We start from the raw sequence: 19,165 nt of genomic DNA, 5'->3' as shown, positions 1-19,165 counted from the left end.
TGTGAGACCTTGTACATTGTAGTACACCAAATGTCCACAGACCTTGTGAGACCTTGTAGTACACCAAATGTCCGCAGACCTTGTCAGACCTTGTAGTACACCAAATGTCCACAGACCTAATGAGACCTCGTCGTACACCAAATGTCTGTAGACCTTGTCAGACCTTGTAGTACACCAAATGTCTGTAGACCTTGTCAGACCTTGTAATACACCAAATGTCCGCAGACCTTGTCAGACCTGTAATACACCAAATGTCCGCAGACCTTGTAGTACACCAAATGTCCGCAGACCTTGTGAGCGAGACCTTGTCTTAGATCTTTAATTGACATTTCATTGTTGTGCCACTTTTGGCTTAATCAGAACACCATGTCAAGAACTGAAATCTACGAGATTTACACGTGATGTTGTGTGTCTCTAAATCTGTTTCAGATATGGATGCAAGACATGCATTCTTATAAACTATGCTGACAACACATTTTCTGTTTTCATGAAACTATATATTATATATCTTATTTGGTGAAAAGAACATCTGGAATAATAGGCCATGCAAACAGGTATTCGATCTACCTGTCTGTAAAGAAAGTTTAACCTTGCGTTTTGTTCTTTAGAATTTTTTGTGAAGACGACTCACTCAAAATCCCACCTTAATCTCTTACATGTGTTATATACAAACGTTAGTCAATACGATTGTCACAGAACGAAATGACAAAAACAGCAGCATATCCACAATGGAGGCGTGGATATCGGGATTTCGTATATCGTGACGGTAGTAAGACTTGGCGTGGGAAACCAGAAAGACATGGAAAATCAATAGGATAATACATGACATGTCACATCCGACAAAGGGAGAGTTGGAACAATAAATAAATCGACAAGTATTGTCTGGAGAATTATCTAGTTGTTGAAATAGATGACGCCAGATAAAGCATACTATCTGAAGAAGCAACGGACCTTAACATGAGCCTGACATTAAGAAGCATGAGAGCAGTTAAATCATTTCCGTCTAAAAGTCCTTTGTAAATTATAATTAATATAAAATCATTTTCTATAATTCTGAATGACCATTATGGTATTCTGTCTATCTATAGTGTTTTCATTATTACAGAAGTGCCATGCTAGAGGGCAATAGTGAAACTCGGGAGAAAAAAAATAGGCTTTTTATTAAGATTACTGTATCGACAGTAATTTGACAGTTATAGCAGAACATTTCTCAATTTTGTTCAAGACAGAATAATTGATTTTTCATTGTCTGTATGCAGAATGCTATGGCGCGGGAAGGATGTCATAATTAAATATTTTTGCCTAGGCAAAATTATTTTTCCTAGGCAGAAATCGAATTTTGCCTAGGCAAAAATATTTCTGCCTAAGCAAAATTAATTTTGCCTAGGCAAAATTCGATTTCTGCTTAGGCAAAATTCGATTTTTGCCTAGGCAATAATCGAAACAAAATCAATTTTGCTTAGGCAAAAATCGAATATTGCCTAGGCAGAAATATTTTTGCCTAAGCAGAAATCGAATTTTGCCTAGGCAATATTTTATTTTATTTACCCAGATTTTATTACAGTGATGACTGCTGACTCTGTTTCTTGTACATTGAATATGCTTGTCTAGTATGATAAAAAAAAAAAAAGCTGCGATGTTGATAATCCGGATTTATTTTTGCCATTTCCGGCATTCGGTTCGAGATGTTCGTATAGTTCCGGCCTTTCCGGTAACCAGAAAGTCCAGCTGAATGAGGTAAACATGATAATTATCAAAGTCGTTGGTGACATGTAACAACATTAATAGACTTATTGCGTTACATTTGTCAGATAATGTAAAAATAAACTAACATTTATCAGTTTAATGTCACAAATGTATTCAAGATCGACTTTGAACTAAGTTTTACGATCGAAGTACTTCACCCATTCACAGGCCCCTGATACCTCTTCCCTCTGGTTAGCTGATGTCAGCTAATTCTGACGCATCTTGTAATAATGAATGATGTGGTATGTACATGCGAGACTGGTCGCACATATATACGATACCCTGTGATCCATTTTAAGGTTATGTGATTGGTTTGATTTGGAAACGGATGGGAGATAAACATAAATAAACTTGTAAATAAATTAATATCGAGATAAAATTTTAAAGGAAGAGGGTTGAAAAGTATTTTTTTCGAAATCAGATCGCCACAAGCTTAGGTAGGTTTAAAGTATTATAACATATTCACATCAGAACCCTTCAGATTGTTTACAGCAAAAACTTAAAGAGACAAGCCATGGCAGTTTGTTCAAGTCAGTTTTTAAGAAGAAAGATTGTTGTCTACATATAGTTTTGGAGAGCAGTGCTTGATAAGGGGATTGATGATTTGTTGGATTCCAAAAAGGTATATGCAAATCTACATCTCTATCTGATGAGTTCTTACAATATGCCAGCAAACACTAGAGGTCATACAAAATCTGTTGGTGACAAATTATTATATATACGGTAAACCTCCGGTTAGTTCGAACACGCGGATAGTTCGAACACACATTTTTTTCAAGAAAAACAATAACTTTTTAGCTACTAATAGTTTGAACTCTGGTTGTTTATAACTGACACTATTTCAGATAGTTCGAACATGTCAAATTAAGAACGTAAAGTAAGTTTTTTTCGGCAAACTTCATTGAAAGCTCGCGACGACCCGATTCCGACAACCTGCCCAGAAAAAAAAGCCAAGACTTAAATTTGCTCACGTGATCAACAGGCACGTTTAGGTTATTAAGTTGTATGCATGATCATTGGAATGCGTCTGTGATTTAATATATGCCACATGTTTTAGCGTTAATTCAGTTTTTTACATTGCAAAATACACTGGTATGCACGAGACATCTGATTGTAAATTTAGGCCCCGACAATGTATAAATAACATGCGATATTTGTATTCGTGGTGGTTATAGCAAACTAAGAAATCTTCCGTGTATTTTCAAATATAGTGTTAACTTAGCATTATGATTATTTAATTGTGACTGGACATCTCTTAATTATTGCCAATCAAGGTATGGGCACCTATTATCTGAAAAACCTAGGTAAGCAGGCCACGTGAGGTGTCGCTTGCAGTAAAGTTGAAAGGATCGGCCGCCCGGCCATGTTGAGTGAGGTGACATAAGCATTCATATCCAGTCAAAACAATCCACGGGTGTCCCAATTAGTGATGGGTAATTTTGCAGGTATCAAATATATGTTTGGTAGATAATACGACTGGGCATATTTAAAAGCAGACATGTTGATGTTCTGACCTAATTCTATCAACATATATCGCCTATTTTTACAGTAGTGCTTTCGTAAACGCAACAAGTTATGTAGACTATGCTTTCGATGTATTAAAGAGACCATTTATTACAGTAATAAAGCGATAGTTTCTGATTCAGATAAAAAAATATAGCCAGTTTAACTTTTGAGCCACAAATAAAACGTGTACTGTACTGTTTTGTGGCCGCTACGCATTGCCCAAGCAGCTTCGCGCATTAACCATCATAGACATAGTTATCAAGAAAGGAAGAACATTTAACGATCAGTTGACATTGAATAAAATAAAATACTATCATTTTACTTAGGCCTATTTATAAATGTGCCATTGTTCAGGCCGCCGTTATTACGTATCGGATTTACGATGGATGTGTTTGAGTCTAATGATTTTACTCTGCCGAGATTTTCGTCCATATAGACTCGGATAGTTCGAACTCGCGCTTATTTTCTGAAGCATAATTTCGAATAATTTGAACTGGTTCGTCAACATTTATTTAATTTTGTTCAAACTAACCGGAGGTTTACCGTAATGTAGTTTTGTTGCGTAAAATAGAGAGTTTAAGGTCACCTTACAAATGTAGCTCATGATCAGTCTAGTGGGAATTTCCCTTTAGCCTAGTGGTAGGATGTTTGCCTTGAGAGTGAAAGGTCACTAGTTCAAAGCCCAGCACGGGCACGGTATTTTTTATTACTCCTTCCAACTATTTTAATTTCTAACTTATTCTTTTATTTTGGTATAATATGTGCACGGTAATCATCTCTTGAACGATAAATGCATTTTTATAGTGCACATGATTTAAAGTAAAAATTCCATTATATTTTAAAACATTTTTTTTAGTTATTCCAGTGCTTAATCCAAGTTGTGTGGAGAAATAACAGAGGTGTCATATATATATATATGCTGCCAATATTTTACATGGAAAGTAAATTTATTTTTGTAGGCTTGTGGATGTGGCCTTCTAAAGATGGAGGTCAATAATAATAGTCAAGCTGAAGATCTGGAAGGGAATCACCCAGACAATACTAACCCCACACTGACACAAGCTGAAGACGTGGACGGGAATTACGCAGACAATATTAACCCCACACATGTACAGATACAAGCTGAAGACGTGGAAGGGAATTATCCTGACAATACTAACCCCACACTAACACAAGCTGAAGACGTGGACGGGAATTACGCAGACAATATTAACCCCACACATGTACAGATACAAGCTGAAGACGTGGAAGGGAATTATCCAGATCTAGACAATACTAACCCCACACTGACACAAGCCGGAGACTTGGAAGGGAATTACCCAGACAATATTAACCCCACACTAACACAAGCCGGAGACTTGGAAGGGAATTACCCAGACAATATTAACCCCACACATGTACAGATACAAGCTGAAGACGTGGAAGGGAATTATCCTGACAATACTAACCCCACACATGTACAGATACAAGCTGGAGACTTGGAAGGGAATCATCAAGACAATTCTAACTCTTCCATGAATTGTTCGGACAATGTTAACCTCACCCTTACACAAGCTGAAGATAAGGAAGGTCGGAATACTAACTACACACCTGCACTTATACTAGCTAAAGATGTGGAAGGGAATCCTTCAGAAAACACTAACCTTACCTTGATAGTTGGGGGAGAGGAGATGACCTGCAGTCGAGACAAGTTATCCAGCAACAGTGATTATTTCAAAGCCATGTTCGACAGCAACATGAAAGAAAGTACCTCAGACTGTATCTCTTTAGAGCAGGTTGACCCAGAAGCCATGAGGATTATTTTGGACTTCCTTGTTACCGGAAGGCTGGATTTGACACAGGACAATGTTCACATTGTCACAGAGACAGCATGCATGTTTCAGGTAAATTGTGAATAAAATAAATCTAGCTATATAGGATATAGAATCAGCTGTGAGCCTTTAGCTTTCTATCAATAATATGGTTAAGATTCTAATAAAATTCTAATAAATAATTGTTATTTGTGTATTCAGTTATACAATGTAAATAAAATCAGTCTTGGCTTGATTGAGAAGGCATAATTAAAATATCATTGATGGTTGCATTTAAAGATTCTGAGTCACTATTTGCTTGTACAACGTGTTTACATATATAATAAACTGGTTGTATTTCAGATAAAGCTTGTGATTGACCTGTGTTGTGAGTTAATGGATGACTTGCTGAATGATGACAATTGTTTGGCCATCTTGTCACTTACACACACGTTTGCACTGGAAGAACTTTTTCAGAAAGCTAAACGTCACTGTCTTTGGTATTTTTCGGAGATTGTACCAACATCAAATTTCGTGGATATAGATGTGGATCTTCTGTATGAGATACTGTTGGACAGAAAATTGGTTGTGAACTCAGAAATGAAGGTTTATGACGCAATAGAAAAATGGGTATCCCACAATATCTCTGAAAGGAAGATGCATCTAGAAGAGTTATTTCCCTTGATTCGAAAGGAAGCGTTCACAGAGGAAGAGATTTCCATGTTGAGGCAGAAAACAATGCTACAAGACTATCAACACATGTTTGAAAAGTCAGATACTTCACCTTCAGGGAAGCAGGTACATATGTATATGCAAATCATTGCAGATCAAGGTTGTTTTAGTTTTTAGTAAAGTTTTAGTACTGATTGATAGTGTATTGTTATGTATTTTAACAGATACTTGACAGGAATACCCGAGAATTATTTTGCACCCATGGCCATGATTATCAGAAATAGAAGCCTGGTTGAATGTGATTGCACAGAAAGCGACAGCATTATAAAAGCTGAAGACCTTGAAGGTCTTATTCTAAAAATGTGGGTTTATATTGACATGAGTTCTTTAGATTATGTGATCAAAATACTAAATAGAAAAAAAGTTCACTCTGATGATGTCCCTTTGTTTTGGTCCATATATGGTATGTGTAATTTAACTTTTTACATACTGTATACTGTATAGACTGAGATGTATACATCAGAATCATGTGTAAAACAGCTTCAGCTTCCTGATAAAAGAAATTTATAACATTAATGGAACACATCTGCTGCAGTTATTTACTAACGATTAAAGATACTACACTGTAACAGGAAAATTTATGCATTGAGAATCATCATATCAAATTTATACCAAAACATAACTTATTGTAGTTATATATATATTTGCCAAAGCACTAAGGTCAAGAGCCCAGGCTAAGTTCACATGGTGACATACCTATGTCAGCATTCATTGCTGCACTTGTTTGAATCCTAAGCTGATTCCTTAGAGGGTCACAGGTCCATGTTCTAAGGTTAATTACTTTGTTTACTTCACAGTTCATGTTATATGTTTTTGCTAAATTCAGACCTGTTTAACCCCAGATAAAAAGAACAGAATTTGAAACGTTACTGTACATTCTTAGTGACAGAAGATCCAGTAAAAAAGTATTATATTGGTATGTTTGGGTCATTCTGCAACAGAATGCTTGTGTACAACTGTAGATTTATATGCAGCATATAACATAGACCATTGTACATACTTGTAGAAATACCGGGCAGTTCCTTACTGTCTCTGGAGTCTTGGAGGACAAGATGACTATGATGATATTTATGCCTCTGATGATGAACTAGACATGGAACCACCACCCAAAATCCTTAAACTCAGTGATATTGACACAACATGTACCTTTGAGAGTATTCCAATGGATGAACAAGACCATCCATCTGTGATACAACAGGAAACTGGCTACAGTGTCTGTGTCCACGGTTAGTGTATAAAACTGCCATATCTATACTGCAATAAGCCCAGGGGCAGGGGAACCTAAGACTCAGAGGGTGAGCTTAGTGCACCACAATGAAATAGGATTTGTTTGTATTTCTACTGAACACAGATAGATGTAGAAGGACTCGACTTGCTTTGATTTGCTTCTTGCCTGACAAATACAGTAAGAAAGTAAAACTCAACATCTAGCCCAAATACCTGGTACGAAAATAGGTAGCAGAATTGGGGGAAAAAAATGAGGACATCTAATTTAATTGCTCTGTAAAATTATCTTTACTAACTCATCTTGAAAATCGACCAATGATATTCATTTACCTGTATGTCGGTGTATGTCAAATGTTCGAGTTTAGAAATGCTGTGTACAGGTACAATACTCATATTACCTGTTTGAAGTAAACAGATACATGTACAGAAAGGTATCAATTTCTTACCTGCGTGTAACACTATAAAGATTCATGAAGATGTGCTGATTTTTCTTTGGGAATTAACGTATATGCAGATAAAGATATATCATGTGTAACTGTTACATCTGCAGGTAAGGATATATATGTGAGTGGGGGTCTGACTTCTCTGGGCCCTGGAAGAAACAGCTGGCTGATGGATGTTTGGAAACTTGACACGTTTACCTCAGTTTGGGAGAATGTAACTCAGCTCCGGTCACCACGACGACATCACACCATGATCTGCGTTGGCGAGTCGCTCATCCTAATAGGGGGATTTGGAAAGTATCGTATGAAATTGAAAACCTGTGAGGAGTTCAATATGAAAACAGGTAAAAAAAAACCCTTTTATGGGTTTAATATCAATAGCTGGAGTATCAGTCCTTTACTGTTAGAGTAGGACTGAACCATGCAGAGATAATAATCATAGTTACAAGTGTGAAGAGAGAAACTTATCAACCAAGATAGATATTACAATGTCAACTTTGCTTAAGAATATTTTGTTTTAAAACATTTATACATAGAATTTATGTATCTAAATTTTCATTTTTGTAGGAGAATGGAAAGATTTACCTCCAATGCCAGAAGAATCATTTTTGATTGCTGCATGTGCTACATCGTCAAACCGAATATATGCCTTCAAATCGAGAGCCTTTTACTACGATCTCGGCTCATCCCATTGGAGTAAGGTGGCATCCTCAGTGTACAGTTTGAAGAAGCTAGTACCATCCACAGCTGTGTACATACCCAGTAAAGACTGTGTCTACATAGTGTCCCGCTACCACAAAGACCTACTCTGTTTCAATCTGGCAACACAGACTCTGACAACAGTTGGACAATTTCAGTATGGTGAGGCAGCCAGCAATGCTGTGGTATACAGAGACCGGGTATGTCGGTTCACAGCCCCTGAGGTCAGTCCTGTACTCGAGTGGTATGACTTGGTAAAAGAAGAATTCAGCTGTAGGTCAGATCCGGTCGATGGAATCTCGGTGCTCAATTTTCATCTCCTACCAATTCCAGATATGTTAGAACAGTAACAATAGGTTGAGGCCCCAGGAACATAAACTAGTCTCCAGATTTCAAATGTTGTTAGACCTGAAAAATACTAGTGTTCCACCCTTTTGATCCTATTTTTTGTGCCAACCATGAAGTTGTTTTGATGGCCAGCTGGCCATTCACAAGGAAGGACTATCAAAGTCCACATTCCTTGTCTTTATAACTGAAGTAAAAACTATTTTGAAAAAATTGAGAACATTTCCTGACCTACTTACTCAATTAATTTTCTGGCATGTTACAGGAATCACAACATAGTCCAGGTATTAATTTTAGGCCTTATCAGTAAACAGTACAATATTGATATAAAAAGAAAAAACATTGTTTTACTAAACTCAGATCTTAGTATTGTTCAGGAATTCAGGTATTTAGAATTTGGACTAATTGCTTTATGTTCCTGGAGCAAAAAAAAACAATATGAACCTATGGTTAAGGTTGATGTGAATAGTTTTAAAGTGTGTTATCTTGATTCATATAAAATCTTATTTTTCCAAATGTAAAACATTAAAACATGCACTCTTCTATAAAGGGGACAAGCTTAAAACACTTCACATTAGACTACAGGTGTCCTATTTGTAGTACAAAAGTCAGTTCAATGTTTTCATTATGTAGAAAATGTTCAAAGAATGAAAATAATTTAATATATGAACAACTTGGAAGTAAGATATCCTAAATCTAATGCAGATTTACTTTAGTTCTCAATATATTATCTTTATAAATGGACTTAACGTGAAGGATAAATAAGAATGAGGACAACAGGAAGGATAAGTAAGAATGAGGACAGTGTGAAGGATAAGTAAGAACGAGGACAGTATGAAGGATAAGTAAGAATGAGGACAGTGTGAAGGATAAGTAAGAATGAGGACAACAGGAAGGATCGTGAAGGATAAGTAAGAATGAAGACAACGTGAAGGATAAGTAAGAATGAGGACAGCATGAAGGATAAGTAAGAATGATGACAGTGTGAAGGATAAGTAAGAATGAGGACAGTATGAAGGATAAGTAAGAATGAGGACAACAGGAAGGATCGTGAAGGATAAGTAAGAATGAAGACAACGTGAAGGATAAGGAAGAATGAGGACAACGTGAAGGATAAGTAAGAATGAGGACAGTGTGAAGGATAAGTAAGAATGAGGACAGCGTGAAGGATAAGTAAGAATGATGACAGTGTGAAGGATAAGTAAGAATGAGGACAACAGGAAGGATAAGTAAGAATGAGGACAGTGTGAAGGATAAGTAAGAATGAAGACAACGTGAAGGATAAGGAAGAATGAGGACAACGTGAAGGTTAAGTAAGAATGATGACAGTGTGAAGGATTAAGTAAGAATGAGGACAACAGGAAGGATATGTAAGAATGAGGACAGTGTGAAGGATTAGTAAGAATGAGGACAACGTGAAGGATAAGTAAGAATGAGGACAGTATGAAGGATAAGTAAGAATGAGGACAACTGGAAGGATAAGTAAGAATGATGACAGTGTGAAGGATAAGTAAGAATGAGGACAGTATGAAGGATAAGTAAGAATGAGGACAGTATGAAGGATAAGTAAGAATGAGGACAGTGTGAAGGATAAGTAAGAATGAGGACAGTATGAAGGATAAGTAAGAATGAGGACAGTGTGAAGGATAAGTAAGAATGAGGACAACGTGAAGGATAAGTAAGAATGATGACAGTGTGAAGGATAAGTAAGAATGAGGACAACGTGAAGGATAAGTAAGAATGAGGACAACGTGTGAAGGATAAGTAAGAATGAGGACAGCGTGAAGGATAAGTAAGAATAAGGACAACGTGGAGGATAAGTAAGAATGAGGACAACAGAAAGGATAAGTAAGAATGAGGACAGCGTGAAGGATGAGTAAGAATGAGGACAACGTGAAGGATAAGAAAGAATGAGGACAACAGAAAGGATAAGTAAGAATGAGGACAACAGGAAGGATAAGAAAGAATGAGGACAACTGGAAAGATAAGTAAGAATGAGGATAACATGAAGGATAATTATATGTAGGAATGAGGTCTATCTAATATAAAGGTATCAGAGTGCAGTTTAAACTGTTTTGTAGGTATGTTATTTATGGAATTTAAACCACAGAAGTTTGATGCATCAATATATGTAGTATATAACCTTGGTACCATTATGTTACATTAATATAACACAGATGTACCAATATACATGTCTATATAATATTACATATTGATACATCAAACTCAAACGTTTAGACCAAATATCCAAATTGTCTCGATAATATCAGACAAAGAAGGTTTTTTCCGACTTGAAATCAGTCATAATATTCTAAAAGCCTGTTGTATTACTTCTGTTGACCAATGGTCAGACCAGAAACTTTTCTCACCTGACAACCAATTGTTGGACCAGGAACTTTTCTCACCTGACAACCAATGGTCGGACCAGGATTTTTCTCACCTGACAACCAATTGTTGGACCAGGAACTTTTCTCACCTGATGGTTGTTGTTATACATATTATGTGTGTAAGGTTATCTGTTCAGTGTTTGTACTAGGCACATCCAAATGGAAGTTACAATTGCATGTTAGATTTCGATTCTGTAAAGTGTTACGATTATATGCTACCTCAATCATATACTTTGATTACATTACTAAAAGTGTTACTGATAGGGGTGGCTGTAATTGTGATAGGGGTCACTGTAATCGTGATAGGGGTCACTGTAATCGTGATAGGGGTGGCTGTAATCGTAATAGGGGTCACTGTAATCGTGATAGGGGTCACTGTAATCGTGATAGGGATCACTGTAATCGTGATAGGGGTCACTGTAATCGTGATAGGGGTCACTGTAATCGTGATAGGGGTCACTGTAATCGTGATAGGGGTCACTGTAATCGTGATAGGGGTCACTGTAATCATGATAGGGGTCACTGTAATCGTGAAAGGGGTCACTGTAATCTTGATAGGGGTCACTGTAATCGTTAGTAATGGGAGGGGCTATGTAGGCAGTAAAACAAAACCTGTCAAATATGAAAGCCCTATCTCATCCAATTACTATATTGTGGCCAAGTTCTTGTTACCAGGAACACACTTGTGAAATACTTAGTTGTATCCTCAAAAGTATTGAAACAACACTGTTTTATTAGAACAAAACATTAACTTAGCTATGTATGGATACTGACGAATGCCAATACCAGGGAGTCTGGAAATCATCCTGGCAAACTAAAAATTCACCCGTTAAAAAGTACAATGTGAAGTAGTTAATAGAATTAGTACTGTGTGCTAATGTAGAACCTTCTTCTCAAACCTGATTGTAAGACAAAGTCTAAGGGTTTTAATATAATACCAGTATTTAAAATAAGGTGAGACAGAGACAGAAGAAAATATTGACATTGTTTTATTCCTACTTCTATATAGAAAAGTGTGGTGGCCACCATGAATACATGTACATAAGAAATATGTACTCTATAACATATTAGTGTTGTGATAACTTCTATATAGAAAAGTATGGTGGCCACCATGAATACATGTACATAAGAAATATGTACTCTATAACATATTAGTGTTGTGATATACAGAAGACATGAATTTCAGTTTTATTTAAGATTAAGGAATAAATTGATCATTTTACGAAGTATCTGGCAAAAGATGAAAATGAAGGAATTACAAAAAACAAATGCAAGAATCTGTTTATCAAATAAACAAGCTTGTAATGTTTTAAATTCAACTTCTTTTAAACAATATATAGTTTAAGTTTAATTTGTTTACACATAAAACACATTAAACAATAACAGTTCTACTTCAAAGTAAAGTACATGCATGTCAAGCCAGTTATGACAGTATACACTACTAATATATCAAGTAAAATGTAGTCTAAACATAACTTACCTATATATAGATTATCATTGCTTAGCATGGTGTTTTTTCTCATACATTATGTACAGGTAGATAATGATTTCATCAATCACAAAAAACATAATAAAATGTAACGTAATATGATTGAATATACATAGTATGTAAGACTTGAGTCTTAGATTGTCACATGATCAGAAGTCAGCTTCACTTGGAATTACACATCGGTCGCCTGTCCGAACACTTTGTCAGTTGTCTGTCGGCTTATTGTTAAGGCGAACACTTTGTCAGTTGTCTGTCGGCTTATTGTTAAGGCGAACACTTTGTCAGTTGTCTGTCGGCTTATTGTTAACAATGTGATAACAGTTGTTTGAATGACGGAAGCATCATTCATTCTTGATCCTAATTTACTTGTTCCGTTTTTTTTAAAGAGATTTTAAAATCAAAACAACTTTGCAGGACAAAATTTGCAGTGTAAAATATTGTTACATACTACAAATCTATGTTTTAGTATAAAATGATGGAAGAAATACTCACTATAGTGGCACCTCAGAATTAAAAGATGTTCCTGGTACAAAACTGAACAGAAAATCAATGCATGGGTTTTTTCCTTTTGATATAAATGTCTATACACTTGTTATTGTGTGATTCTAATGAGACTCGGGAGATTCCTGGCTCTGAAATCTTGCCATAGCATGTTCAAATCAACTCTACACATTACCGAGTACTGTTTGTTAAGTTTTTACTCTTGTTGATCAATATATTCCATATGTTTTTTACATTTCCAATAAAGTTGATGATTTTCAATAGTTTGTTGGGGTTCATTTTTTCGCTAAGTAAACCTATAGAGGTCTAGGTCACAAAATACTGACTCCTTCAACACTTGTGTGGAAGAGGCACTACAATAGTCTAGTGGTAGATGTGTCCTTTAAATTTAGAATGTTTAATTTTTAATTTTTTGCTGCAATGCTTTCGGATAGATTTCCTGATTTGAGTCATCTAAATGATTTCAGTATGATAATGTCAAATCTGCAAAAATGGAATATAAAAGGTCAAATATCTACAATATCACCACATTTGTCACCAAACAGAGACAGAACATTGAGTAAATTTCCTTCCCACGGGGTAATGTTCAGTGTGACATATTTACATCATCATTTCCTTCCCACGGGGTAATGTTCAGTCCGACATTCTTACATTGTCATTTCCTCCTCACTGGGCACTAGTTTAACTTTTCCTACTTTTTCATTTGTCAATGGATTTCCTGGATCTCCACACACACCCGGGAAGAAATAGACATTTTTCACGAGACTGCCCCTATATTCTGGTATAAAGAAACAACTCTTCCCATCTTCTTCCATACCACACACCAAGGCGTTTACCTGGAACAATAGAAGGTCCAGTCAAACACATGCTCCGAAAGGACAGTCATAATGTACAACCAACAGTTAGAGGGGTGATAAGTAATATCAAGAGTGAGTTTATTGTCCATTTTATGGAGACAAATACCTGAAGTTTGATCTAATATAGCTGTTGACGAGGGATTGGAGGAGAATTTGGTTTTCCCCCTATGATCTCTTCCTACATTGTTTGACCGATTCCTTCAAAACTTGTATTGGTAAACATGATATATATAGCTATGTTTCCCTGAGAGGCATTTTGATTTAACTAACAGTATTTGATTTTTGTCCCAAGATCCTACAATTTTTAAAAGATTTCTCTGAAAATTGATAGGCTTTATATTCATGATATCAAATTGTGTTAAATGTTTTGGAGACTAGCTTAGCAACTCCTGATAACTGGTATTCCTAAAACTGTTTGAAAATTAAAATCAACTTTGTAGTGAAACTAAAGGTGAGTGTTAAAGCATGTCACCTATAAAGTTTTAACTACTTCTAAGGTGATGGGAATCTTATTTTGATACAAGATAGTATATAACACTATATGGAATTTGACAGGTGTATATTGTTCTGGTATATCACACTATATGGAATTTGATAGGTGTATATTGTTCTGCCCTGTTCTCTTATTGTATTGTGCATTTTATTTTTTATCCTGTCTATAAATAGTCAGCAAAACTAGCAATTCTGTTCCATATACCATCCAGGAATTTTTAGGTCACCTGAGCAAGACTCTCATTGACCTTTCCCAATCCAGCTTCTTCCATCATTGTGCATCGGCCGTTAGTAACTTAATTTGGGTCTTGAGGAGAAAATTTTTAAATTTGGGTCTTGAGAAGAAGACTAAAATTTCAATCAATTTTATCAATTTGCCCCATCCATTAGCCACAAGGCTCTCCTTTAGCCCAGCCCCTCAGCACCACATTTGTATAAATTGGAATAATACCACACACCTAAGGAAACTACAACAAGAGATCCCAGAGGGATCTTGGCGCCCACCATTGAATGATCTTCATAGGTTCCATGTCAGATTGATCTTTTCCCTACTTTTCCCTTCATTTTACTAATCTGTGCAAATTGAGACATCCCTCCAGTACTTTTCAAGGGAATCCTAGCTATATAAGAAATTTGAGATTTAACGATAATGGCTGTTTGATTGCCAGGTTGTTTTCAGGACAGACTGGTCCAAAAATGCAATACAAGGAACCAAGGGGAACCTACTTATGAAATTTGAGAAAGATCCATTCAGTACTTTGAGAAATAGAGATAACAAACTTCATTTGTCAAAATCCAAGATGGCGGTCTGTCGGCCATATTGTTTTCCAATTGATCTCAAAATGCAATAAGCATAACTAGGCACCAAGGGAAACTTACATATGAAATTTGAGAAAGATCCCTTAAATACTTTCTCAGAAATAGTGATAACAAACTTCAATTGTCAAAATCCAAGATGGCTGCCTGTCGGCCATGTTGTTTTCAGATTGGTCTCAAAACGCAATATGCATAACTAGGCACCAAGGGAAACTTACATATGAAATTTGAGAAAGATCCATTCAGCACTTTCTCAGAAATAGTGATAACAAACATAAATTGTCAAAATCCAAGATGGCTGCCTGTCAGCCATGTTGTTTTCTGATTGGTCTCAAAACGAAATATGCATAACTAGGCACCAAGGGAAACTTACATACGAAATTTGAGAAAGATCCCTTAAATACTTTCTCAGAAACAGTGATAACAAACTTCAATTGTCAAAATCCAAGATGGCTGCCTGTCGGCCATGTTGTTTTCAGATTGGTCTCAAAACGCAATATGCATAACTAGGCACCAAGGGAAACCTACATATGAAATTTCAGAAAGATCCATTCAGTACATTCTCAGAAATAGCGATAACAAACTTCAATTGTCAAAATCCAAGATGGCTCCCTGTCGGCCATGTTGTTTTCGGATTGGTCTCAAAACGCAATATGCATAACTAGGCACCAAGGGAAACCTACATATGAAATTTCAGAAAGATCCATTCAGTACTTTCTCAGAAATAGTGATAACAAACTTCAATTGTCAAAATCCAAGATGGCTGCCTGTCGGCCATGTTGTTTTCCGATTGGTCTCAAATCGCAATATGCATAACTAGGCACCAAGGGGAACCTACATATGAAATATGAGAAAGATCCCTTCAGTACTTTCTCAGAAATAGCGATAACAAACTTCAATTGTCAAAATCCAAGATGGCTGCCTGTCGGCCATGTTGTTATCCGATTGGTCTCAAAACGCAATATGCATAACTAGGCACCAAGGGAAACCTTCATATGAAATTTGAGAAAGATCCCTTCAGTACTTTTTCAGAAATAGCGATAACAAACTTCAATTGTCAAAATCCAAGATGGCTGCCTGTCGGCCATGTTGTTTTCAGATTGGTCTCAAAACGCAATATGCATAACTAGGCACCAAGGGGAACCTACATATGAAATTTTAGAAAGATCCCTTCAGTACTTTCTGAGAAATAGCGATAACAAGAATTGTTTACGGACGGAGGGACGGACGGACGGACGGACGGACGGACGGAGGGACGGACGGACGGACGGACGGACGGACGGACCACGGACGACGGACCACGGACGCAGGGCGATTTGAATAGCCCACCATCTGATGATGGTGGGCTAAAAATATAATGTCATGCATTGCTTAGTTCCACAGAAGAAGTTATTCATATCAATATTGCCAAATGGACCCCTTTTGGCCTTGCTCCTCAGGCCCTTGGGGGGGGGGGGGGGGGGGGCATAAATTTGAACCCCAGCCACATAGGGATTCTACCTACCAAATTCAGTTAGTTCAATTCTGATCAGCGGTTAAGAAGAACAAGAGATCCAAGAGGGATCTTGGCGCCCACCATTGAATGATCTTTATAAGTTCTATGTCAGATTGATCTTTTCTCTACTTTTCCCTTCCTCTAAGTCTTACTAATCTGTGTAAATTCAGAAACAGCCCTCTAGTACTTTTCAAACAAGGGGAACCTATATATAAAATTTAAGATTTAGCGATAATGGCTGTCTGTCGGCCATGTTGTTTTCGGATTGGTCCCAATATGCATAACTAGGCACTGAGGGAAACCTACATATGAAATTTGAGAAAGATCCCTTCAGTACTTTCTGAGAAATAGCGATAACAAACTTCAATTGTCAATATCCAAGATGGCTGCCTGTCGGCCATGTTGTTTTCCGATTGGTCTCAAAATGCAATATGCATAACTAGGCACCAAGAGAAACCTACATATGAAATTAGAGAAAGATCCCTTCAGTGCTTTCTGAGAAATAGCGATAACAAACTTCAATTGTCAAAATCCAAGATGGCTGCCTGTCGGCCATGTTGTTTTCCGATTGGTCTCAAAATGCAATATGCATAACTAGGCACCAAGAGAAACCTACACATGAAATTAGAGAAAGATCCCTTCAGTGCTTTCTGAGAAATAGCGATAACAAACTTCAATTGTCAAAATCCAAGATGGCTGCCTGTCGGCCATGTTGTTTTCCGATTGGTCTCAAAATGCAATATGCATAACTAGGCACCGAGGGAAACCTGCGTATGAAATTTCAGAAAGATCTCTTCATCACTTTCTGAGAAATAGAGATAACAAACTTCAATTGTCAAAATCCAAGATGGCTGCCTGTCGGCCATGTTGTTTTCCGATTGGTCTCAAAATGCAACATGCATAACGAGGCACCAAGGGGAACCTACATATGAAATTTGAGAAAGATCCCTTCAGTACTTTCTGAGAAATAGCGATAACAAACTTCAATTGTCAAAATCCAAGATGGCTGCCTGTCGGCCATGTTGTTTTCCGATTGGTCTCAAAATGCAATATGCATAACTAGGCACCAAGGGGAACCTACATATGAAATTTGAGAAAGATCCCTTCAGGTAGCAGTGTACAGTAAAAATGCCAAATTCTGAAAAATATGGCACATGCTTTAGATATGTAAACATTGCCAGTTAACCTTACATATAACCTCTAATAAAGTATATATATTTGAAATCTGTACAACATTTGCAATTTTAATAGAGCTCTGAAGGATAAGTAAACTGATATTTTCTGTGATTTTTAGAGCTGTGAATACCATGGTAACAGCTTAAAAAATTCTCAAAAATTGCAAAATATTATGATATTTGACCCAAAATGGCACAATTCTCTACACAATTTTTTTTCTGAAACCTATTTAAAATTAAATATCTCTATCCCAAAGACAGAATTAATCTTGTTTGGACATATGTTGTAAATTAAGTTTTTACGCTATCTTACCTTTTCTGTGGGCTTCCATTTTGCGCTGTAGGCCAAACTAAATTTCCTGTGTAAACACACGTTCGGAAAATCCGGATATTTAAAATCCGGAACCAATTTATTGATTTTTGTTTTGATAAATGTGAAGCCTGTATGTACTACTTCATACTGGATATACCAATTATAGTGTACATTTATTTTTTCATTTTTTATACATATCATAATACAGGAGTTATTTGCTTAACAAAAAATTGCCCATGGCCAGGCTGTCTTACTGTGGTGTGCTACCTTATACATCACTTTTGTTAATTCTAATTTTACTAAAAAGCCCATGAATGTCTAGAATATGTTCCGACGAACAAAATGACATATCGGGTTACTGTGTATCTTTAATAGTCACCGAGTATTGCTGATTTCCCTGAGAGGTGTATTTTGACAACTTTTTCTCCCAATCCAGTAATAAGGGGAGGTAATTTTAAAGATGAAAACTCCCATAATTCTGTATATCTCTTGAATAAAGTTGTGTTTTGAGTTGAATGTGGTACTTTGAGTCTCTGTGCATGTAATCAAGCAAAAAATACTATACAACTATCAAATTTAGCCTTGTAATATGACGTCATAGCTACCATGACGTCATCAGTAACTATGACGTCATCAGATGGTATCTATGACGTCATAAATACTCAATGGTGTCATAATAAATAACCAAATTCCTTTCCAAACCTCAGCTTAGCAACACATGCAATATTCTAACTGATAAATCATGACATGACATCCAAGATTTCAAAATGTCATGCCTATGACATCACAGTCATCTGTTTCCACCCCGGTAATTCAGATATGTACCAATGATCATATGAAAGTGTCCGCTGATCCCATTTTATGCGGAAAATGCTATTTTTTCTGCTTTACCGAAGGAAGTGACAATAATTGACAATATTGTATCAACCGTACACTCCATCAATTGAAATTACATGCTTACCAATGTATAAATAAATTGAAAATAATGGTTTCACCAAATATTTCAAAAAATAACACTTACTGTAATAGTTTCCATGGATACGGGGTAATAAATCAGGTAAAACAAACCAGAATTCAGTCTATATGGTTTGTTAGATACCCAATAAGTTATTTTGGGTTTGTTATAAAACATAGAATATCTTTTCAATTTAC

At 36.4% G+C, this 19,165-nt stretch overlaps 2 protein-coding genes across 2 annotated transcripts in view; one reads left to right on the top strand and one right to left on the bottom strand.

Moving 5' to 3' along the window:
- Positions 1 to 1,692: 1,692 nt before the first annotated feature.
- LOC117328817 (kelch-like protein 30) lies at positions 1,693 to 13,126 on the top strand. Its single transcript, XM_033886381.1, has 6 exons — positions 1,693 to 1,737; positions 4,212 to 5,135; positions 5,406 to 5,840; positions 6,781 to 7,000; positions 7,552 to 7,788; positions 8,012 to 13,126. Exons 2-6 carry the CDS (start codon positions 4,236 to 4,238, stop codon positions 8,491 to 8,493), a joined length of 2,274 nt encoding a protein of 757 aa, XP_033742272.1. The 5' UTR covers positions 1,693 to 1,737; positions 4,212 to 4,235; the 3' UTR covers positions 8,494 to 13,126.
- The window catches only part of LOC117328818 (caspase-2-like), a 30,001-nt gene continuing 22,685 nt past the window's right edge, over positions 11,850 to 19,165 (bottom strand). The window contains exon 9 of the mRNA XM_033886383.1: positions 11,850 to 13,701. The gene's annotated coding sequence lies outside the window, so the exon portion shown is untranslated. The remainder of the gene's footprint in view (positions 13,702 to 19,165) is intronic.

Source organism: Pecten maximus, chromosome 6 (assembly GCF_902652985.1).
Source record: "Pecten maximus chromosome 6, xPecMax1.1, whole genome shotgun sequence".
NCBI lineage: Eukaryota > Metazoa > Mollusca > Bivalvia > Pectinida > Pectinidae > Pecten > Pecten maximus.
This window is presented reverse-complemented; position numbering and strand designations above follow the sequence as displayed.